This window comes from Macrosteles quadrilineatus, unplaced genomic scaffold, assembly GCF_028750875.1.
Source record: "Macrosteles quadrilineatus isolate MER2022 unplaced genomic scaffold, UCM_ALF_1.0 Scaffold_1__1_contigs__length_201487025, whole genome shotgun sequence".
NCBI classification, from domain to species: Eukaryota; Metazoa; Arthropoda; class Insecta; order Hemiptera; family Cicadellidae; genus Macrosteles; species Macrosteles quadrilineatus.
Genome location: NW_026542594.1, coordinates 167,108,766 through 167,133,998, shown reverse-complemented (window position 1 = coordinate 167,133,998; position 25,233 = coordinate 167,108,766). Strand labels below are relative to the sequence as shown.

General features: G+C 39.6%; 1 protein-coding gene across 1 annotated transcript; it reads left to right on the top strand.

Moving 5' to 3' along the window:
- The first annotated feature begins 1,669 nt into the window (after positions 1–1,669).
- LOC128989279 (transcription factor HES-1-like) lies at positions 1,670–25,028 on the top strand. Its single transcript, XM_054411161.1, has 7 exons — positions 1,670–1,970; positions 12,923–13,232; positions 20,727–20,822; positions 21,238–21,369; positions 21,690–21,926; positions 22,799–23,008; positions 23,634–25,028. Exons 2-7 carry the CDS (start codon positions 13,017–13,019, stop codon positions 23,808–23,810), a joined length of 1,068 nt encoding a protein of 355 aa, XP_054267136.1. The 5' UTR covers positions 1,670–1,970; positions 12,923–13,016; the 3' UTR covers positions 23,811–25,028.
- The last annotated feature ends 205 nt before the right edge of the window (positions 25,029–25,233 follow it).

The following is a 25,233-nucleotide window of genomic DNA, read 5'->3' as shown; positions in this document are numbered from 1 at the left end:
GTGTAAACATGAAGTGTGTCAAACATACATCAGAGCGTGCTGTCGTGTAGTAAGTGGAAGAGTGGAGGGAGGCACGGAGGTACAGCAGCGTGCCAACATGAAGTGTGTCAAACATACATCAGAGCGTGCTGTCGTGTAGTAAGTGTAGGGGTGGAGGGAGGCACGGAGGCTCAGCAACTTGTCAACATGAAGTGTATCAAACAGACATTGGAGCCAGCTGTCGTGTAGTAAGTGTAGGGGTGGAGGGAGGCACGGAGGCAAAGCAGCGTGTAAACATGAAGTGTGTCAAAGCCACATCGGAACGTGCTGTCGTGTATAAGTGGGAGAGTGGAGGGAGGCACGGAGGTACAGCGGAATGTCAACATGAAGTGTATCAAACAGACATCGGAGCCTGCTGTCGTGTAGTAAGTGGGAGAGTGAAGGGGGGCACGGAGGCACAGCGGCATGTCAAAACGAAGTGTGTCAAACAGATATCAGAGCGTGCTGTCGTGTAGTAAGTGGGAGAGTGGAGGGAGGCACGGAGGCTCATCAGCGTGTCAACATGAAGTGTGTCAAACAGACATCGGAGCGTGCTGTCGTGTAGTAAGTAGGAGAGTGGAGGGAGGCACGGAGGCACAGCGGCGTGTCAACATGAAGTGTGTCAAACAGACATCAGAGCGTGCTGTCGTGTAGTAAGTGGGAGAGTGGAGGGAGGCACGGAGGCACAGCGGCGTGTCAACATGAAGTGTGTCAAACATACATCGGAGCGTGCTGTCGTGTAGTAAGTGGGAGAGTGGAGGGAGGCACGGAGGCTCAGCGGCGTGCCAACATGAAGTGTGTCAAACAGATATCGGAGCGTGCTGTCGTGTAGTAAGTGGGAGAGTGGAGGGAGACACGGAGGCACAGCAACGTGCCAACATGAAGTGTGTCAAACAGACATCGGAGCGTGCTGTCGTGTAGTAAGTGGGAGAGTGGAGGGAGGCACGGAGGCACAGCGGCGTGCCAACATGAAGTGTGTCAAACAGACATCGGAGCGTGCTGTCGTGTAGTAAGTGGGAGAGTGGAGGGAGGCACGGAGGCACAGCAGCGTGTCAACATGAAGTGTGTCAAACAGACATCAGAGCGTGCTGTCGTGTAGTAAGTGGGAGAGTGGAGGGAGGCACGGAGGCACAGCGGCGTGTCAACATGAAGTGTGTCAAACAGACATCGGAGCGTGCTGTCGTGTAGTAAGTGGGAGAGTGGAGGGAGGCACGGAGGCACAGCGGCGTGCCAACATGAAGTGTGTCAAACAGACATCGGAGCGTGCTGTCGTGTAGTAAGTGGGAGAGTGGAGGGAGGCACGGAGGCACAGCGGCGTGCCAACATGAAGTGTGTCAAACAGACATCGGAGCGTGCTGTCGTGTAGTAAGTGGGAGAGTGGAGGGAGGCACGGAGGCACAGCGGCGTGCCAACATGAAGTGTGTCAAACAGACATCGGAGCGTGCTGTCGTGTAGTAAGTGGGAGAGTGGAGGGAGGCACGGAGGCACAGCGGCGTGCCAACATGAAGTGTGTCAAACAGATATCGGAGCGTGCTGTCGTGTAGTAAGTGGGAGAGTGGAGGGAGGCACGGAGGCACAGCGGTGTGTCAACATGAAGTGTGTCAAACAGATATCGGAGCGTGCTGTCGTGTAGTAAGTGGGAGAGTGGAGGGAGGCACGGAGGCACAGCGGTGTGTATAATGCCGCACCCGAGCGCGGTTATTTCCGCAGTCGCCGCCGGCGCTTCATCGCCAAATTACGAGGGAGGAGCGAGCGTGTCTGTCGCCTCGCCAGTTAACTGAATTATTCAGCGTTTTATAGTTCGCAGCGCGTGGGGTGTTGGTGGGGTGGTGGTGGCACGCCTGACAGCAGTCCAGTGCCGCCACAACTTCGCAGTGCATCGCTCCATATCTCTCTTCCTCACACAACACCTCGTTATCAGTAGCCGCCCTCGGGGATCTCGTTCGCTTCAGGTACTTCAAAATATTTATTTTATTGTTCCATTTTTATGATTGTAAACAAACCATGATATGTAGATAGAAGTAAAATGTTTACTTAGAAGTATATCCTAATATTAATTACCCGCTTTTACTTTGTTGATTTTGGTCTCCGTAATTTTCTTTTTTCGGAAAATTAATTGTATTACAATATTGCTCTTTAAATAATTTATCATACAAATTAATCTTGGTACATCGATAACAAAAATCTAAAATCTAAATATTTAGTGTACGTATGTCTACTTTGTATCTGGCTCCAGAACGGCACTTTTAAAATTATTTTATTATTTTAAATTAATTTTTATTATTTCTAATATTTTATTTTTACCTTATATTTTTATTTTATTATCTTTATATATTTTTTATTGTTTTTTTTTTATTATTTAAACATTTTTAAATTTTACATTTAACTTTTATTTAAGTTTACTTTACACCAGATACCGGTAGGTAAACATTAAGGACTCCTTCAAATTTTGTCAAGGACAATACGCTGTAATTTTTATCAGTTTTATTATTAAAATAAATGTAATCAGTCGGTAACAAAACTTACTGACAATTTGTACCAATCACATAATTAAGAGTAAATTTTCAATTTTGTACAAGTGCCTTAAAACTGATGACACTGTGACGGTTTCACCTTAGTTAGTTTAAAAGATTAAGAACCAAATACCAGTAAAATCCAGTAGAACTTTAACTGGTATTTGGTTGAACGGCTACATGCAGCATTATAGATGACTGATACCAGTGATATAAAGAGCCAGCCTAACAGTGCTACAGCCTATTTGGCGGACTCAACGTGTCATGGAATGCCGCATAGAACCCCGGTTAGCTATACTGTATGCCAAATTAAAGTCTATGAGATATATTTTGAAGAGATACGACATTTATAGCCATGTTGTACAATGCGTGGCACATTCATCGTGACATGCTGGCGACGTGTAGTACTTCACAGTTCTTCTGTTGGCTACATGCCACATGGAGGCAGATACGACATCGATAAGCCACAAGCCAGGCTCCCTAATCCTCCTAGGGCTAACCGCACTTCATACTGTGTGACGTGACATGCTAGTAAAGTATAGTTCTTCGCAGTTCTTCTGTTGGCTACATGCCACATGTTGACAGACTTCCAAGAGTGATACATCTAGGCCTATAGCCAGGCTAACCATACTTTATACTGTGTGACATGTCCGCCGTGACATGCTAGCGACATACAGGGCTGTACTGTGGTCTGGTCGGTTACATGCCGAATGTAGAGAGAAATCCTAGAGTGATAATACATTTATATCCAGGTTAACCGTATTTTATACTTTGTGACATGTTCGCCGTGACAAGCTAGCGACGTATAGTGCTGTACTGTGGTCTGGTCGGTTACATGCCGCATGTAGAGAGAAATCCTAGAGTGATAATACATTTATAACCAGGTTAACCGTATTTTATACTGTGTGATATGTTCACCGTGACATGCTAGCGACATATAGTGTTGTACTGTGGTCTGGTCGGTTACATGCCGTATGTAGAGAGAAATCCTAGAGTGATAATACATTTATAACCAGGTTAACCGTATTCTAAACTGTGTGACATGTTCGCCGTGACATGCTAGCGACATATAGTGCTGTACTGTGGTCTGGTCGGTTACATGCCGTATGTAGAGAGAAATCCTAGAGTGATAATACATTTATAACCAGGTTAACCGTATTCTAAACTGTGTGACATGTTCGCCGTGACATGCTAACAACATATAGTGCTGTACTGTGGTCTGGTCGGTTACATGCCGCATGTAGAGAGACATCCTAGAGTGATACGGCATCGATAGCCAGACTAACCGCACTTTATACTGTGTGACATGTTCGCCGTGACATGCTAACCAACCTATAGTGCTGTACTGTGGTCTGGTCGGTTACATGCCGCATGTAGAGAGCCATCCTAGAGTGATACGACATCGATAGCCAGACTAACCGCACTTTATACTGTGTGACATGTTCGCCGTGACATGCTAACCAACCTATAGTACTGTACTGTGGTCTGGTTGGTTACATGCCGCATGTAGAAAGCCATCCTAGAGTGATACGGCATCGATAGCGAGACTAACCGCACTTTATACTGTGTGACATGTTCGCCGTGACATGCTCACAACATATAGTGCTGTACTATGGCCTGGTCGGTTACATGCCGCATGTAGAGAGCCATCCTAGAGTGATACGGCATCGATAGCCAGACTAACCGCACCTTATACTGTGTGACATGTTCGCCGTGACATGCTCACAACATATAGTGCTGTACTGTGGTCTGGTCAGTTACATGCCGCATGTAGAGGGACATCCTAGAGTGATACGACATCGATAGCGAGACTAACCGCACTTTATACTGTGTGACATGCTCACAACATATAGTACTGTACTGTGGTCTGGTTGGTTACATGCCGCATGTAGAGAGCCATCCTAGAGTGATACGGCATCGATAGCGAGACTAACCGCACTTTATACTGTGTGACATGTTCGCCGTGACATGCTCACAACATATAGTGCTGTACTATGGCCTGGTCGGTTACATGCCGCATGTAGAGATACATCCTAGAGTGATACGGCATCGATAGCCAGACTAACCGCACCTTATACTGTGTGACATGTTCGCCGTGACATGCTCACAACATATAGTGCTGTACTGTGGTCTGGTCAGTTACATGCCGCATGTAGAGGGACATCCTAGAGTGATACGACATCGATAGCGAGACTAACCGCACTTTATACTGTGTGACATGCTCACAACATATAGTGCTGTACTGTGATCTGGTCGGTTACATGCCGTATGTAGAGATAAATCCTAGAGTGATAATGCGTCGATATCCAGGCTAACCGTACTTTATACTGTGTGACATATTCGCCGTGACATGCTAGCGACATGTAGTGCTGTACTGTGGTCTGGTCGGTTACATGCCGCATGTAGAGAGACATCCTAGAGTGATATTATATCGATAAATATACTAAACGTACCTGGCTATATGAGCGATGCATCCGCTTTTCCGCTAGTATTTATTGCGTTCGGCTGTAGTTTGCTTCATGCCTCTTAACAGAGATATGTGCTGTCCTGCGTATAGTCATCTAGATAATTATTCCACCCATCAGTTTTCTACGATACGATTCGTAGGTTTTGCATTTCATGTATGAATTTCCAGAAAATTTTAAAATAAAAATCTTAGCCGTGTGTATAAATAATAAAGTTGGAGCTCTTTTCGATGCCAACTGATATTCTGGAACTAAAGCAATGTAACATAGTGTACAATAAAATGTAAAAGGGAAATTAGTTCAAATCCGAATGGTATGGACGTGGGTGAAGTGCATTGCGATATGCGATGCGGATGCGACAGGCTGGGCTGTGACAGCGACACAGCGACATAGCGACATAGCGGCTCTCGCTGGATGTTTCCCTCGATTATTTGAATAAAGCCTCGGCCTGAGTCTGTGTACTCGGCTGGCGATAATCTGGCGAGGGGATGCTTTACTTCCACTAACTTCACCCCTCCCCCCCTATCTCCACAACGTTCTTCTACTATCAGTACAAGTACCATCGCATATGCAGGAGTTATCGAAAACATCCTTATCATGTTTTGGAACCAACGTCAAGTCAAATTCACTAGCACTTGCCGTTCGTAAGTCAACATAACCTCCACCACATCTATTAACAGTGAAAAGTATCTTCACCATTATCCAATCACTAACAACTCCTTAAGCACTCTTTACTTATTTACTCTCATTGCTATCAACAATTATCACTTTAGCAACATTTTTTAAATTTATAAAAATAGGCTCTACCCTCAAAATTATGTTGTTAAATACACTTCCACCACTGCCCTTTGATTTCTTCCACTACTTCCTGTTTTATTTACATTGTCTCTACTGCCAGTACGATACATCCTCACCTTTCCTTTTAACACTTACTCCACTTTTCATTACCTTTAATCACTATCACCTCAACTATTATCGCCTCTTCTGGTAGAACCAAAAAACCTTTACCATTGTTTTCTTACCAACTCCATTTCTACCACTCTACTCCATTCTTATCACCATTTGGCACTACCACTGTCACTTACACCGACTCTATTAACAGTATCAAACTAACCTCGACTCACTTCACCACCACTACTACGAGTCAAACCTCATTTAACTCGACCTCCAGTTGAATAAAAATTCTTCACCCTCTATCGCCTTTTCGAGCATCACCTCATTCCCTTCCATCATATCAACTCCTTCGCCAACTCATTTATCATCAGATTCACGTCACCAACATTTCCATGATCACATTCGTCCTCTCAACAACAACCACGAAACCTCTAACCATATTAACGCATACACTTCCATGTACACAATCACTATTATTTCCACCCTACAAACACTTTCCCAACAACACATAGTTGTCCCAATCGTTTCAACACCTGCCTTAATATACAACAATGTTGGGTTTCTTGGCTATCTTAATCCTTTGTCCTTATCCTTATCGTTATCCTTTAACACTCGTCCTTTATTCATCTTCGATTTAAAATCTAAAATACGCACCCTGTACGTGTTTTGCAAACTGGTATGCCTAATTTTATGGTAAAACCCAACGCACGAAACGGAGTAAAGTCAACAAACCGCGGGCTCGTGGTGAGGGACGAGGTGGAGGCGGTGGAGGCGGCGGACAAGGGTGGCGGAGGCGGCAGTGGTGTTGATAAGAGCTCTGCGGGGTGTTATAAATTAGTTGTCACCGGCGCCGCGTCGCGCGCTGCTGTAATAGCTGTAATTTGTACGGCAGCGACAGAGGAAAGTAGAAGTTGTACGTCGCATTGTGCCGAGCCTAGAGGGTACCATTATGTTTGCGTTAAAAATACGTACGTCTCTCATTGTTTTGTTTTTATACTGCGGCTGTTTGTATGCAGTTTGACACTGAAAAATATTTACGTCAGCAAAAACACTCATAAAAAGTATTACACGGTCTAACGTAATATGACATTATTGAATATCTTTCAAAGGTTACGGTATATATTTCACTAAAAATTCAATCTGCACTGCAGCCCCCATAATCAACTGGTAGTTTTATTTGTGCCAGAGTGTTAGGGAATATAGTTACACTTACTAGAAATAGTTGTTCATAAAACATTCTTAGGGGAGTAGAATGCATTTTAGTTGTGAGAAAATCAAAAGTATAATTTATGTAAAAAGTCTAAATTTTAAAACAATGTGAGTTAGAGGTTGCATCATTACAATTCAAGGAACTAAACCTGTAGAAGAGTAGATACTACACACAGCATTCCCTTTATACAACATAATGATTCCTTTGTACTTTTATTTCTTCCTTGGTGAGAATAATTCTTATAATGGTCTATTTAATTTACTTTTCCATGGTTTATAACATTTTATGTGAATCCCGACAGAAAAATGTATAGTTCACAATAGTTTTTTTTTTTTTTTTTAACAAGTATTAAGTATCAATGGGAAGTAACTTGGTGCAGACTGCAGATACTCGTTTAGATGGGTAAAAATATATTACAATCTCGTACAAACTAAGGATAAATTAGTTCGCAAACAAACATTTGATTACGTTCAAACTATTATTACTTAATTTTGGGGGCCATAAAGAAAGTCCACAGTTAAATAGCAATCCACATTTCTTTTAAATTCTGATTCTTATTCTAACTCTACTGTCCGTATTTTTTTAATTAAATTTTTTTACGATAATAAATGAACCGGATTTTGACTTTGTTAAGATTATCACCGTGATAGGTGTGGGTTTATTTCACAGAGTAAGGAACTCCTTGTTTCCCAGTGGTATATTCCCATTCTAAGGGTCGAGTGTTGCACTAGTGCGTGTGTGGGCACTATACGGCGCTGCCCCCACGTTGCCACCCCCTGCCCCCAGTCCACCGCCCCCGCTGTGCCCACTGCCCCCGCCGTGCCCACTGCCCCCGCCGTCAGTCGCACCCATCCCTGCTCGTAAATAAACCATTCGCCTCTTCCCACCTTCCGAGTCCGATCCTCTCTACTCTCTACGTGCTTTACGAGACTGGTGCTTCACTGCTGCTAGTCCACTGGTGATTTTGATCCCGAAAACGGGATAAATTCCCTGTACAAAGATTAAAAATTGTTTAAATGTGCATTGATCTGGAGAGTATCCGTATATTTTTTACAATCAGGATCGATGCTGAAAAAAGAATGCAGATGCAATTTTTTTCGGGATATAAAATAGTGATGATATATAACAAAATGTGTGTGTCATATAACAAGACTAAGTTAGTATGATTTGGACCATTTCTTTACATAACACCGAAAAAAGCCAAAATAAATAATACATACAGAAAACCTAAATTATAACAATTTTGAGAGATATATAGGCACAGTTTTAGGAAATTTCAAAATCTGATATCTATTTTCTAAAATTTTTTGATTAATTTTTTTACCTAACATTATTTTCATTACCAAACAGTCCATCTATTTAACTATCCATCAATCTAGCTAGCCATTTTTGTTAATTTATTTTAAAGTATCTTAGTCTTACTTTAAGACATGAATCCCAATTCATGGAATTCTTTGTTGTACATGAATATTTTTGTTTGTTTGTTAATTTCTTGAAATATTGTTATTTAGTTGATCATATATTTGTTTTTTTTATTATTATTTTGTTTGTTTTATTGTTGTTAGCTATTATGTTATCATGGCTATTTATAACCCCACCATTTATGCAATCATAAATAAAATGGCGTTGACCTCTGATTAAATAATTAAACATGTTCTGGTATATTTCTGTAGTAGAAATTATGTGAACAGTATTTCCATTGATTGATATGTGATTACGTAAACTGGAGTATTCAAGCCTGAACTCAGTTTTTTTCTAAATAATTTACCTTGAGAAACTTTTCCCTTTTTACTTTTTTTGTATATTAAGTTAGACTGATAATTCAACACATTACATTGTACTGTATTCGACAGTATATTAAATGAAACTTATGAATTTAACTGTCAGTTATTTTTGCACAGTATTTAGCAAACCATTTTTCCAAGCTTGTACACCGAAACTACCAACACAAATTATTTTAAAACTACAATTTAAAAAAATTAAGTATTTCAGTGTTGTAAACTACACCCAACAACTTAACTAAAACATAAAACATTAAAAATGTCCCGTACTGGTAGGGCACAAAACAACTTTCGGCAGTGAACTTTCGATAAAGTAGGGAGGAAATATAGCCCAGAGTTGTAAGGGTGGATAGGGATGGATGGTCGGGAAGCCACGACCGCAGGGTTGTGGGGGCTTTGGGGGGTAGAAGGAAATGTGGGGGGTCCAGGGGGGTAGAGGAAGGGGGGCTAGGGGGGCTACTCAACTCTCAAACAGAGCGACGCGTCGCACAGACACATCTACCATCCACCTTTACTTGACAAGTGCTTTGTGATAACGTACAATAGCGTCATACCGCAAAACATTCATTTGGTCAATGTCATTGATGGTAAATGAAACAAATTACGTTTGCGAGTTTCTTTTGAAAAAAAAAGAATAACCACTTGATGCTTAAAAAGTCACTATTTTAACGTAGAGTATTGTAGTGTTAAAATGTTAAATTTATATTGTACAATGCTTCTATCCTACTATACATTTATCGGTAGCATCGAATAGATTTAGAATCATCACTTGTATTGTTAAACTGTTAAAACTGGTAGGCCTAATGTTGAAGCATAATAACTAATTGTAATTTGTATAATTTGATTACTGTATGATTAATTTGTATTATTTTGCATTATCTTACACTTTAAGGTTCAACAATTTTGGAAAACATTTAGTTAGTAGGCCTAGTTTTTTTTTTTTTTTTTAGTTCCTACAAGAATTTGAACCCGAAACCCATGTCGATGGTTTGAATTGTGACAGAAACTGCTTCATAACGACGATAGTATCGATGAAGTTAATTTTACAACTCGCTGATTAACAAGTTTAACGATTTGGTTTTTAACATTTTTTCAAGACTTAATGTTAAAAATCTGCCATTAAACCCATAGGAAATAAATTCTTTATTCATTTAAAAACAACCAAATTGATCGAAAACATTAAAGGCATAAACTATTTTTTTATAGGGTAGGATAAGTATAAAATATAATATTTTATGACAAAAGACGCCTAGATTTTATTGCGCAGTCGCTGTATCTATGAGGCATCCGTTTCGTTTCATACCAAACATAACACTTTATCGGTTCTCTTTATGTCATAATCATCACAATAATAAAATCCACAACACAATTCTTCTAGTCATAAATGAAGGTGGGCTTACAGAACTGCAACCAACGTAAAAAGATAGTTTTTTTTTTTATTTGAATTGCTTCGTTTTGACTCTTTGTTTTTAAAATAGAAAAAAAACAACCATTTTGATGAACTTAATGGGTGGAAGGGAGTCGAGCCCTGGCTCAAACACAATTATTACCTGTTTCCAAATTATTTTAGGAATTTTTAAATATAACTTTTATCTGGAATACTTAGACTTACCACAGGGATGTACAAAAAAATTTCCATCTGATTGTCTATCACCGTATGTTCGACAGTGTAAAACAAATTTGGAAAATATAAACAAGGAATATAAATAAGTTATTCTCGTAATCTTTAACGCAATAGCTTTCACTATTGATACAACTAATAGCTTTAAAACCAAACGAGGGCAGAGTTCTGAGGGATTAGATAAGACCGAAAACTTTCCCAAACATGAACAGCTTTCTTATGTTTTACGGCATTTTCGTATAATGCCTACAGGAAAAGCACGTGTATACGAAGTCATGAACGTATATAAACGTTTAAGAAAAAAGTTGTCGTGAAAATAGTAAAAATGTGGCTGTGTTCAATGAGACAATTACCTGGCATAAACAAATATTAAAAATTAACCAAATTGATTCCTTGTTGTATTCCAATTAATTTCAAACGCAACTATTTTTTATAGCAATCTTTTATCTATGGTCTAGCTCGAGCAGCTAGTGGAGCAGCGGTACCGCAATTTAGACCTTTTGGCTACGAACCAACGACCAGGCTCTTGTAAATAAACAGTGACCACCCATACAAAACCAGCAGAACTTAGGGCATTCTGTATATAGTGGTCAAGATTGATTACCTCCCATGGGAAAAGTTACAAGCTGACAATTGAGCTTCTCAGAACACAATTATACATCTCGTTGGGCACGAATTTGACAGGTTTTGCTCACCTTTGAGAATTTCCAAGCTCGTATTGGACATGTTCGAAGAAGACCAAAAGAGCTGAGCAAGTGGTTCTTGGAAACCTCCTTTTGTATAGAGTTGGATTAGAATATGTTATATGGTTTAGTTACTTCGCCTTAGTTTGTACACTTTATTTACCACCCTTTCTTTCTAGTTGAAAAGGGTCGTCCATTTCATTCTCGATGTTTGGTAGACAATTTTCTGCCATTTTCTGAATCTAAAATTAAGATTTGGGACGTTGTCGAGTTCATGACCATTTCAGATTCTTTTAAACCTTAGTCTCGACGTCAAGCACTACACATGTCATGCAAAGGTGCTTAGAACTAGTTGAAATAATAGGTAAATGAATGAGTTGTCTGCTCTCCTAATATGTCTTATCAGAAGGTATCCTGTTTGATCTTGAGAGGAATCGGTCGCATTTTTAATGTCAGAAACTGGACCCTGGTGTCCTTGATGTTGGACCTTTCATGACCATAAAACAGGTGATCTTGGTCACAATTATTGCGCATAATCATACTCTACTTTCATTCGTATTTTGGCTTAACAGTTTAATCGTAAATTACAATAAAGTGATATAACTGTTACATATATATATTGTGGTATGGTATGGAAATGACAACCAATTTCCCATGTAATGCAATTGAAGCCAATTCAAGTCACAAATTAATTCAATGAAAATAATAAAGAGATTTAACCTAATTGGAAACATGTGCAACAAACAAAATACTTCCTGAAAAAAGATGAACTTTTGATAGTAACAGATAAGATTTTTTCCATTTCTATGTAAAAATACTTCCTTGCACAGAAATAGGGTGCACACATAAAGTTATTAAATTATATGACATTTTAGCTGAACGACTTATTTAATAACAGCAGACACCTTCGCACCCTTAGAAATAACCCCTTCTCACTTTATTTTGGAGGGAAACGTTGCCAACAGCTGGCTGATAAGAGCTGTTATCAATGTTGGCTGTTCTACTACTTGGCACGACTAGGTCGCCTGTGTCAGTAGGTATCGCTGCTGCGTCTTATAGGCTTACTGCGCTTTACTGCATAGTCTATACTGCATTGGCCGAGTGCCTTACATACCATTAACATCTAGCGGTCTATATAATAATAGTCTATCCTAGATCGTGTCCCGCCAATGTTCTGGTAGAAAGTTTACACTATGTGCTTTAAACAAACGAAAATAAACTAGGAAGTGCATAGGACTATAGTTATAGTTTTGGAGGATTGTTAGTTGCTCCTATTTATTTATATTTCTCACTATCACATGATAAATCTAATATCTTCTTTCTTGTTCACTTTTCGTCAGGCTTAGCTAGATGCAACGTAGCATTTTATATCAACCTAAATATAATAGTCAATAGACAATACCTAGTTGTTTAAGCGTATATTCAATATTAGCATCAGAATGTTTGATATAGGAAAGAGTTTAACATTATCAATGACTATGTAACAGAATACAATGCAATCAAGACCAAGAATTAAATCTTTTTCTCCTTATCGACCGATTCAGTTTAATGTTAACATCTGAGTAATAAACTTGATAAAAAAGGAAGTGCGTTACAGGATTTCAATTTGACATCAAGATTAGCTTTGAGAGTGGGGATAATGTACCACTCACTTTAACACTGTATTTCTACGCACCAAACTGTTAAAAAAACTGTTTCATATGTATAATTTCAAGCTAATTCAAACCTTTGTTCCAGGTTACCTCAAGAAGTTCCTCTATGCCCGTCGCCCCGCGTGGTACCCAATGTCTGGTGATGCAGTGACCGGCGCTACCACGCTGCAGGGCCAACTATGACGGCCAAACTGTCCTCACCAAGTGACAGGAACAACAACAGCCAATCAGAGGCTCTCGTTGGACAAGAGGCGAGCTCTTCGACCAATAGGAGTGCGACGAGGAAGTCTACGGGCACGGCCTGTAAGAGTTCTGCAGGAAAGAAGTCTTCTGGTAAAGTGGGATCTTCCCTGCCTCTAGTGGCAGCTGTTGGCATCTCCAAGGACGGCCGCAGGGTAAGTGTATCCTTGAATATTTGTAGAACTTTTGCGGTTTATGTGTAGTGAAAGGAGGACATCCTTAATTTGGCTTGGACTCTTATATCTGCTCTTCAAGTAAACGTTTCTTCTTTTTGTTTAAAAGTGTACAATCAAAAACACTAAAAAGTCGCGGCCCAATTCACATTCCCATGAGTTTGTATGGCTTTAAGAGCCGATGATCAGTGATCATGTCTACACGACTGCGGGAGATATTCAAGATTTGGCCGCGATCTCGGAAAACGATTACGATGTTACCGCGACCGTGGGAGACAATGAAAATGTCTACAAGACCATGGGATGTATTTACATTTTGCCACGATACCGGAGAGTAGGTGATGTTTCCGTAACTGTGAGAGGCATTTATGATGTTTCGTGACCGTGAACGATGACGATTTTTCAGGAGTTTTGGATTTTGCTGCAATCACGGCTTTGCCTTCTTTAATAATGATTCTTGTGTTTTTTTTTTATTCTTTCTGTAAGTGATTCGTATTATCGGCTATTCGGATAGTTGAGTTCGGATAGTTAGAGTTCGGATAATTCGTGTAGTACTACTATACTACTGTATTTTAATCTTAAAAAAACTACAACTCGTCTATATAGGTGGACAACTGGTCCCAATAGTTGGGTCAGTAACCAAAAGTCATTGATAAACATAATCAATGCCACATCATCATTTGTAGCCCAGAGAAGTGAGAACTGTGAAGGTGAGCGTGAGCGCTGAACGTCGCTGCGTGCTGACGTAGACCCAACGATACTCAGCACATAATTGGACTCGTTGCTGCTGATAGCCCCCGCCTCAGCACATCCTACTCCAATCACACTCTTTATCCACTAACGAACTACAGTAGACCTGAAGTGAGCGCTGAACGTCGCTGCGTGCTGACGTAGACCAGGCGATACTCAGCACATAATTGGACTCGTTGCTGCTGATAGCCACCGCCTCAGCACATCCTACTCCAATCACACTCTTTATCCACTAACGAACTACAGTATTTCATTTCATTTCATTTTTTTCATTTCGTTTTGTCATGAGAGCAGAACTCCCTGACTGCTAACCCGGTACCTATAATTAAACATACCCGGGCCCCATGATGTAGGCCGAAGCTTTAGCACCGACCTTTGGTACACTATGGGAGGATGACTTAAGGTCATCAAGCTCACCGGCTGCCGAAGCAAACCCTTCGGAAAGAGGGTTGCCCCTCAATCCTAACCAGGGATACCGGCTACTTGTTTAAGCGTCACTTCACCTGGGTTCCCCCAGGTACGAAACCCAGGAAGACCATAGTGAAATGCCCTGACGCATTTAGTGCAAGCAACACTCGCGACCTATCCAATCCCTGACAGGAAAAACCCGCCATCAAAGCCAGGAAGAAGGGGACCACCAGCAAGCTGATGGGAGGAACCCCAACCACCCATTTACACCACTACCCGATCGAGGCCTTACCCAGGTGCTGGGAAACCAGAGGTGACCAAAGCGATAGATCCCTGAACACCCCCAGCGGGCTTGAACCCAGCACCCGATCTACTTCATTTGCCCATCAAGCCCAACATCACTGCCAGGCCGTCAGGGTTTCCCAAAAGGAGGCAGGAATAGAAGTGGGTCCCACCCGGATGAACCTATCCACCAAAGGTGGCGACACCCTTTGCTCAATTGAGGTTCCAGGGAGAACCCCCCACACTCTAGATAACCATACCTTCCGGTCTCAGAGACAGGGATTGGCTGATGGAGTGCGCCCAGCCGTTGCCCTCACACTGCGGAAAGTTACGTTCCCCTAGAGTGTCCCCGTGAACTGCCGGGTACTTGCCCGATTTCACCTCCAGGAAGGCTACTTCCAAAGTCGAGGATTTGCCACACTGAATGCCGGTCGCACATCAACAAGTTGGCCGGAGCCCAAAGGATCATAGCTACAGGCAGATGATAGATTGATGGCGCACTTCCACCTCTTGCAGAGCTGAACACCCCCCATAACCTGGATGGGGAAATGTCACTGGGTACTCTCACTTTGGGTAAACCCAAAGAGGCTGGCTTGTCCAGTCGTCCATAACTATGACCTACTTGAAATGCCGATTCCGACACCGAGCAGTTACCTCCCCTTTGGGGGCTAGGTATTTCACCTCCCAGGACGAGGCTACTTCCAAAGTCGAGGATATGCCTCACAAAATGTCAGTCGAACACAACAGGTAGGACGAGCCCGAAGAACTCGGTCACAACCACAAGCTACAGGCAGGTGAAAGATCTATGAACTTAATCAACACTAGCAGAGCTGAACACCCCACCACCCTGAATGGAGGGAATGTCACTGGGTACTCTCACTTTGGGTACAACCCAAAGAGGCTGGCTTGTCCAGTCGTCCATAGCTTGTGGCCTACCTGAAGTGCCGGTTCCAACACCGGGCAATTACCTCCCCTCTGGGAGAGCTAGGGTCCGCGTGGTCGCCCAGGCCACGTACCCACGCAAGCGTGGGCCCCCTGCGGGTAACAAACTACAGTATACCTGAAGTGAGCGCTGAACGTCGCTGCGTGCTGACGTAGACCCGGCGATACTCAGCACATAATTGGACTCGTTGCTGCTGATAGCCACCGCCTCAGCACATCCTACTCCAATCACACTCTTTATCCAATAACGAAATACAGTAGACCTGAAGTGAGCGCTGAACGTCGCTGCGTGCTGGCGTAGACCCGGCGATACTCAGCACATAATTGGACTCGCTGCTGCTGATAGCCACCGCCTCAGCACATCCTACTCCAATCACACTCTTTATCCACTAATGAACTACAGTAGACCTGAAGTGAGCGCTGAACGTCGCTGCGTGCTGACGTAGACCCAGCTATACTCAGCACATAATTGGACTCGTTGCTGCTGATAGCCACCACCTCAGCACATCCTACTCCAATCACACTCTTTATCCACTAATGAACTACAGTAGACCTGAAGTGAGCGCTGAACGTCGCTGCGTGCTGACGTAGACCCAGCTATACTCAGCACATAATTGGACTCGTTGCTGCTGATAGCCACCGCCTCAGCACATCCTACTCCAATCACACTCTTTATCCACTAACGAACTACAGTAGACCTGAAGTGAGCGCTGAACGTCGCTGCGTGCTGACGTAGACCCAGCTATACTCAGCACATAATTGGACTCGTTGCTGCTGATAGCCACCGCCTCAGCATATCCTACTCCAATCACACTCTTTATCCACTAACGAACTACAGTAGACCTGAAGTGAGCGCTGAACGTCGCTGCGTGCTGACGTAGACCCGGCGATACTCAGCACATAATTGGACTCGCTGCTGCTGATAGCCACCGCCTCAGCACATCCTACTCCAATCACACTCTTTATCCACTAACGAACTACAACCTTACACTGATTTTTTTAGATTTCAAATGTAAATCATCAATGACGATCGTTCATTTGTATATTGAAGTGAGTTCGCGATTGTTAATTCATTGGGATTTTCTGTAACTACCCTGAACACATAAATAAACTGTATAAAAGTTTATGAATTAGTGTTCTCAAGTTTCAGATAAAATTTAAAACACAGTACTATTCTTTGAAAGAACAGGGTAGTTTTATCTAGATCATCAGCCACTGTAATTCGACATTTAAATAGTACAGAACTAAAATTAGAACTACAAAGGGTAAATTTGATAAAGTCAAAGTCTGAACATAAAAACTAGTTGTTCAGTTTGTACGGATGGACAGTTTAAATTTCGCAAAAATTTTAGAATTTAGAAATCACAGTCGTGTTTATTAGTACCTATTACAAATTGATATGGTGACGTATAGTATTGCCACCATGGTGCGTATTTTAACCCAAATATGAGTTAATTATGAGTGTAGAATGAAGTGAGCATATATACACGAATATCAATCACTACGAAGGTTCAAATAAATAAGGCCCTAACCTTTTGAGTACCTATCACAAATTAACTGATTGGACATCCTCAAACCACAGTTAGTTAGCCTATAATGTCATCAAGTAGGTAGAATACGGTTAGAAACTCTATAAACCACTGTTTGAATACACAAAGTGATTTGTTTTTAATGTCAAGAAAATATGGTTTAAAAGTTAGTGGAACCACAATTTTAATATCCATAAACCACCCTAGATATCACTATGTCAAAATTTAAGCTCAAAACACTATCGCAAAACAGCTGTGTGAATATCGCAAAACAGCTGTTTGAATATCGCTAAACAGCTGTTTGAATACCACTAAGTCAGAGTTTGAATATAAGCCATACGTTGGCCGCCCTATGTTGGTGTTTACGTTCAGTAGTGTAGTGCAGTGTGCATGCGGGTCGTATCAACACAGCAGCTCGCCGGAGGTGGTTAAAGGATGAAGGGGGTGGAGGGGGTGGAAAGGGGGGTACAAAGCTAATCCGTCCGGATAACTAGCGTTTAATGACCAACACACTGGCTATCGGTAAACTCCCACCCCCATACACCGCAAACACTATACCATGAGCCAGAGATAGAGCTGTGTTAAAGCCTGGGTTGAAACTTGGTACTTTGCATCATGCTTGTTTTTAATTTAGTTTTAAAATCTTTGAATTTGTTTGTATGATATGCTTATTTAAAAAATCCGTGTACCTGGACTATTTAGAGTTTATGCACTTTTGTTTTATCATTAAGTCTATTGTATATTTTCATTGAATGTGTTCGTGCACCTTCACCGATCCAAACGATTTTTTTTCAACTCGAAAATGCATTTATCATAATAGAATATTTGCAGATATTATGTTTACCCTTTAGAAACACAATAAAAGTTCCTGGAATGAAATGGCGGACGCCATGAGTAACAAAGCAAAAACTGCAGCAAAGTTTTTAGTATCTTTTATAAGGCTTTAAAAAATGCATTAATTATTTACATAACGATTTTATTAATTACATATCATTGTGTAATGAAATCACATACGATGTTCATAGGGTTTACGTTTTGCGCCTTCCGATACTCAACGCAATATGAGTACAGCTACTAAATTGCCTACGCCCGTAATGAAGGCGTCCAATAATCACCTTGTTAATCGAAAATTGATGATTTTTCAAATATATTAGTCGTGTTTATCTACGGCCATTGGAATTTTATCGTTTTTAGTGAATTTCCCATATAGGAAATAATCTATTACCGTAGTACCCATGGTAAAACCTGGACCCGGGACCGATTTACATTTACGTTTTGAGGTCCATACAGGCCGATTTTGATTAAATTTCGTACAAACGTGTAAACCTACATTTATTCTAACTAGTTTGCGAACCAGCATGATCGGCCAATGGGAACGGGGGTTTATGGGAGTTTTATGGGTAAAAATTAGTTTTTCCCATTTTAGGCCCTAAAATCATAACATTTTTCACAATTTATTTCCAAACCATTTTGTAGAGCTCAAAAAATAATAATTTAGTACTGTATGATGAAACGTTGTTATGCTCCTAATAGTTACGGAGAAAATTCCAAAAATTGTAAATTTAAAATTCCCATGTTATTCTTATGGAGAATAAGTAAACTGCTGTGGTTTGCTTGTTTATGAACATATTTTAATCAAATTTGGAAAATGTATTTATTTCATACTATACTATTAACATTTTATAAAAAAACGTATTTACCCTCCCTGTTGCAGCAAACCTAAGTACTTTGTTAAACTAATGCTATTTAAGTAAATGTAATCGTATCTGGTTCCGAAAACCATCATGCTTGGATTCTAACCAGATATCAAGCATCAGTATAACCATTTGGCTACACGGACATGTTAATGAACTAATGTTTTTTTTTTTTAAATTGTAAAACCACTACTTATTGGGAAAACTCGCTGTGAACATCAGGGCAGAATAAGACTATGTGCTAAATGGCGGCTTAACATTGTTAAGGAGGTTGGTATACCTCTCATACAGTCAAACCTTTGTTCAATTTCAAATTTAAGTTACTGGAACATGTTTTACTTTTATCAGCATAAACATATAGGGATAAATGTTAGTATCAAAAATATTATTTTCTGTCTAAATTATTTTATTTGTCAAATTCAGTGGACAAAGTTAACAAATGAAAGAATGTACAGCTGATGTCCTTTTGATTCTGATAAAAAGAACTATTTTAGCCCCACATCACATGTTTTTAAAACAGCTGATTTTGATGCAGGTATATATAATTGATATTAATGAATTAAGTTTAGCAATTGACACATTTCTCACAGCAGGAAACTAGCTGCAATGTCACTAGCATGTCTCTACTCCGACATTTGCTGATGTATTCCCTCAACACCCACTGTACACTGCACTGTTCACTGCAGTCCTTACTGTAGCATTAGGATAGTGCTATTTTGTCTCTTGAGTTATATTGTAATGTTTGAAGTAAGAAGGGATCTTTTAGTTTAGCTTCAAATATTCTTAAAGGTAAATTATGTAACAACCATTAACTGGACCAATGTCATAATTTTGTTTGACAGGTTTATTAAAAAACAAAAACACAGTAAATAAACTGCTCGGTTAAAATAATAAACCACACGTTGATCCACACTCTACAACACCTCTGCAACCATTCATATCAGTGAAGCTATACTAGACTGAATAAATAGAATACAGACTGTACCACAGTTGCTGAATGGTTGAGTGGCAGTTTTATTATGGCATGCCATAGTGAATGGTTTACCAGACAAGATAGGGAGTTAATTGGCAACAAATGACATGATTGGTTTTATTCAAGGGTAAACTTGTCAGCAGGGCTGGGTTAATTGGGCGGGGGAAAATATTGCAGATATTTGCTCGTTTTATAACCACAACGTAATTGCACTATGCGTTAATGACGCAGTGTGGCTTTCATCGCCTGATTTGTATGACGTGCATATTAGAATAGTAATAATCTACATTTTGTAAGTACAACTACTTTGGATACTGCTAGTATACTTCACATCCTATAATCTGAAACATATTTTGATATGTGTTTCCTCTCTGGTGATGAGTGCAACAATATAAACTATGTTTACTGATTTAGAATACTTTGGGTTGGCCTTCATTTATAATTCCAGAGGACATACTATGCTTGAGAATAGATCAAAAATGTGTATAGATGTGTAATATTTTTCGAGTAAGAATAAACAAATAATAAAACTACTTATTTTGTTTTGGGGTGTGCTAGGTTTCTTCCTATTTTTGATCAAGGTATAAAATATTACGTCTTGTTATGTAGATGATAATACAGTGTACACATTATTTAATAAATGAGCTGTAATGAAATCAACATAAATTCTGGTTTAGGGTGACGGCTGCATTGAAGAGGGCAATGATATAGTTGCCAATGTTTCGGACATGCGCAACTGTCCATTTTTAAGGCACTGACATTTTTTCGTGTTGGCAACTACATCTTCGAAGACACAGTCGTCACCTGAAGACCAGAATTTATGAGTAATCAACAGTGGAAACCAATCACAAAGAAAGAAATATATTTCAGCTGTATTAAATCTTGTGTTTTGTTACAGGCCAACAAGCCACTAATGGAGAAGCGACGCAGAGCTCGTATCAACCAATCACTGGCAGTGCTCAAAGCCCTCATACTTGACTCTGCCAAGATGGAGGTAAGTTTTTATAATTTTTTTAACTTTAATGAAGTGATATACTCCTGTTGATTTGACAACAGAATGAGAATGAGATAAAGTTTGGCTTGCTTAAAGTATATACAATAGTTTATAGTATTGATTTCAAATGTTGTAGTTTTTATTTAGAGCTACCATGATACTGATATATGATATTCAAACTTCCATTAGAGACCACTCAAGGTGTTTAATGTTTTTCTTGGTCGATTTTAGGTTTTTGATTTTCTTTTCAAGTGCGATTACTCTTGTAAATATCGATATAACCAGAAACGTGTTAGATACATCAGACAAAACTACTTGACTTCTTTATGTGTGTTGAATCCGGTTGAATAACCTGTGTGGTGTACTGGACTCTTTATCCATATGGATCGTTTACACCAAATTATCAATGTTGCAGAACACAAAACACTCTAAGCTGGAGAAAGCAGACATCTTGGAATTGACTGTTCGCCATCTTCAGCGGCAAAAGACACTTAGCTGTGGGACGCTGGACAAGTATAAGGCCGGATTCCAGGAGTGTGCTCGAGAGGTAATGCATCTCAAGAAAAAGTTCTAAACTGTTACAAAATTAAGTGTCAAGTATTTAGATGTTCTGTCAAAACTGGCCTTAGATGTTGCTTTATTGTCTGGTAGTTGCATCCACTGTAAAGAAAATTCAAATGGTAGTATTAACATTTGAAATTAAGCTATATTTTCAGCAAGTACCGTACACAAAACTAGAGTACCTATTCTATTGAACCTTATGCACACTAGGAAGGTACAAACATTTCAACCATGTATTATGGAGGTGTTGGAAATAACATAATTCTTAGGTTAGGATAAGTTGTAATATTTGTTATGATCTGGCAGGTGACAAGGTTTCTGGATACACCGGAACTACAGCTGGGCCCCACAGCCCCGCTAGCCCCAGGGCCCCCGCTGATAGACACCGGCATCAAACAGAGACTTTTACGCCACATGGACTCTTGTTTGTCAGAAATCGACCTGGACTTCAGCCTAGCGACCATGAGAACTTCCCTGGACTCTGAAACAGACCAGAGGCTAGACAGGCTGGAGGAAATGCTCATGGGAGGACCAAAAGTTCAGGTTAGAAGAATCGTTTGTCTGAAGCTGCTTTTAGACGGGGAAAAGTAGATGCGGCAAGTGGCTTACTGCAAATACTTCACCGGTTTCACTCACCCTGTATACTTACCAACAAAAGTACCCATATAGAAAAGGGGAAATGTGTTGTAAGTGCAACAGGCAAGTACTTGCAGCCAACCTTGTCACCTATACTTTCCCCAGCAATACGTCACTATAATTTCATTTAGACAGGTATTCCTACGTTGATCTAGATTAATAATTTGTTGGTTAATTTTATTGATTTAATGTTTTGTAGTGCAATTCCCAGTTCCCTTATTCTGTATTCTTGACATGTCAACTTTACTAAGTGAAAACCACAAAAGATTTACACTCTAATTAACTAAAAACTATGTTGTGGTTTGACTAAATGGTTTTATCTTAAATGACTCTAGCTTTGTAGTTGTAGTATTACTAATAGGGCTAAAGCCACTGTCACTCACTTTTACCGTGTTTGTACATTGTAGACTCCCTCTCGCTCCCACTACAGATTGATTGAACGGCCACCTCTGTATATGACTCCTACCCTTGCATACACAGACTGCTTTGTACATAGTACAACTCCCAACCTTTTTGCCTAACTGTTTGGCAAAAACATATTATTTTATTCCTGTTCCCTCTTATTGTTAATATTGTACTCCGCTACTGTACACACAGTTTGTTGTTTTGAAAAATATATATTAGTTACTGATGGTTCCAAATTGTTCTTCGTACAAGGGATCTCGAGATGTCCGAATAAGATTGATTCCACTGTATAACTCAAGTTCTTTATACAAACACAGTAGCTTTTACAGGATCAATTTTTTACATAGTCACTAAAACAAGAATGTTTTGAACAGACTCCAGTAGACAACGAAGAAATGACAAAACCTGACAGCAGCACAACCTCGCCTGGAGATGAGAACAACAACAGCCACAACAAGGCTCGACGGAAGCCACCGACAGCGACGCGGCTACGCAAACCTGACAAGAAACCTGTTGTCACCTCGACCAAGGCAAATGAACCTGCCTCAACCTCCTCTAGTCAACCTAACCTCTCAGTGGTGCAGGTAAACAGCTGTATATCATATCTTATCTTGTTATAATATGCAAACAGCTGACTTTCATACCACTGTAAAGTTGTTGTTGAAAAGCGTTGTTTGAAATCGAATAAAATTTTAAGAGTTGCTTATGTCAATATAATATCTTTCAAAGTGGTCCTTGATCAAATTTTAGTTTCTGGAGTTTTGTTTAGGTGTCACAGACGCCAGTTTTTCACCAAAGAGTAGTTTTGTAGTACATAGAGAGCACAGGGTTCTTCTATAGTAGTGAAAAGGCCTCTGTGGACCCAAGGATGTCTCAAAACAGGTAGTGTTCACCAAACCTATATTACAGCCACTTGACTGAGTTGACACAAAAGGGGACTAAAGGTGTGCAAAAGTAATAAGTATTTTTTTTTTTTAATTATAAATACAACTAAAACTATGCAATATTTCAGGTACTGTACACATTTCACTCAATTTAACCAATGTTTACATATTTTTTATTTGCAACAATAAGAAAATATTACATGAATAAAAATAAACCTCTAATCTGTAATACAATCGATAAAATTGAGTTTTAAGAGGACATGCTAAACTGGTAAAAATCTCTCATAAACGTATCCTTGTAATCAATCAAGTAATGTGTGTGCAGGTCATACCCTCCAGACTACCAGATGGCCAGGTAGTGTTCCTGTTGCCCAGCACCTATGTCGCCACAAAGACCGACCAAGACTGCCCGCTAGACTTCAGCGTCAAGAGAGAAGACGAACCCATCACCATCAAACAGGAGGTCCAAGCCAAAGACGAAGATGTCTGGAGGCCATGGTAGATGGACTGTAGTCATCGTTGTGTAAGCTACCAGTAAATGTAAACGCATAAAACTCCCCGTAAAATAATCATTCTTCAAACCAATATTTGACTTTGGAAACTGTCAGTTTTGTGATTAATAAAAATCTTTTGACAGGTGTTGTCAACAAAGAATTTTTAACATTTTTTGAAAACTCTGGTGCAAACGTGGCTTTAAAAAAATGTAACGGTTTACAATCCCTCCTGGAAAGCAAAATTTCTGTTGCAAACACAGAAAAACTGTTGAAAAAACATTTTTACCAAACTGAAGTTGTCAGTTTGTCGTTGTAAATACGACTTGGCTAGAATTATGAATTTTTCTAAATAAGAACATCAGTAATTGTATGAATAACTGTGAATATCTATGATTTACAATCACAAAAAACTTGAGTTTATTGATTTGAAGTTTGAAAGTAGTTTTTGATCCTTGAAGTGCAATATAACTATCAGTAAGTTGGATAATTCTCTACAATTTAATTAGTAAATCACTAAACTTTGCATATGAAGCTTTGTTCTGACTAAGATAAACAGGTTTTTAGCCATTTCCATTAAAAACCTGATGAACATTAAACAAGGACAGCCAAATCCAGTTTTGAATCATTAAAATGAGCTAATGACATATCAGGATTGAATTGGCAAACCTTTGATTATTATAATCTGTCAGTTATTTGTAATCCAAACAATAAGAGTAGAAATAATCACAAAGGGGAGTTTTTAGCAGAGTAAATAAAACATGTTAGAGTTACAAAACAACCCAAATTATTTCAACAACTTAATTAGGTAACAGTTTTCCAAAGTCAAATCCAGCGCTCTACCGTGAGATCAGACTAGAAAAATTAAAAACTAAATAATGTGTAAAACATATACTTCACGGCTATTCTTTACATTACTTTAATAATGACAATCATAAATAGTATTTCAGATTATAGAACTCCAATCAAGTATAATTTTTTTACTTAATTAAAAAATAACAAATTGAAAAAATTGTGTTGAAAATATTCTACATCAATACCATGTAAAGTTTTTTCTTCTATTACAATTATTATGCTAATGAAATTTTGCGATAAGGCACAAAAATATATAGGATATTGATACTGTACAGTATACAACTTTATAATCAAAACACTGTGATATTTATTTATTTTGTTGTTAAGGGTTTTCTTATATTATTTTTTATGTTATGTGTTTACCAAATAGGTAGTTAGTTATATTTATACCAAAAGTAGTCCTTCATGCTGTTTTTGTGAGTATTAGTTTGTATATTTTCCTTGTTTTACTTCATAGACACAGTATGGCATTACTGTTATTACTTTTGTGAATTTACTTTCAAACCACTGATAATTGATAATAATGTAATTTAAGTTAAATTCAGGTTTTATGTTTGCATTATACTAATGATCATCGCC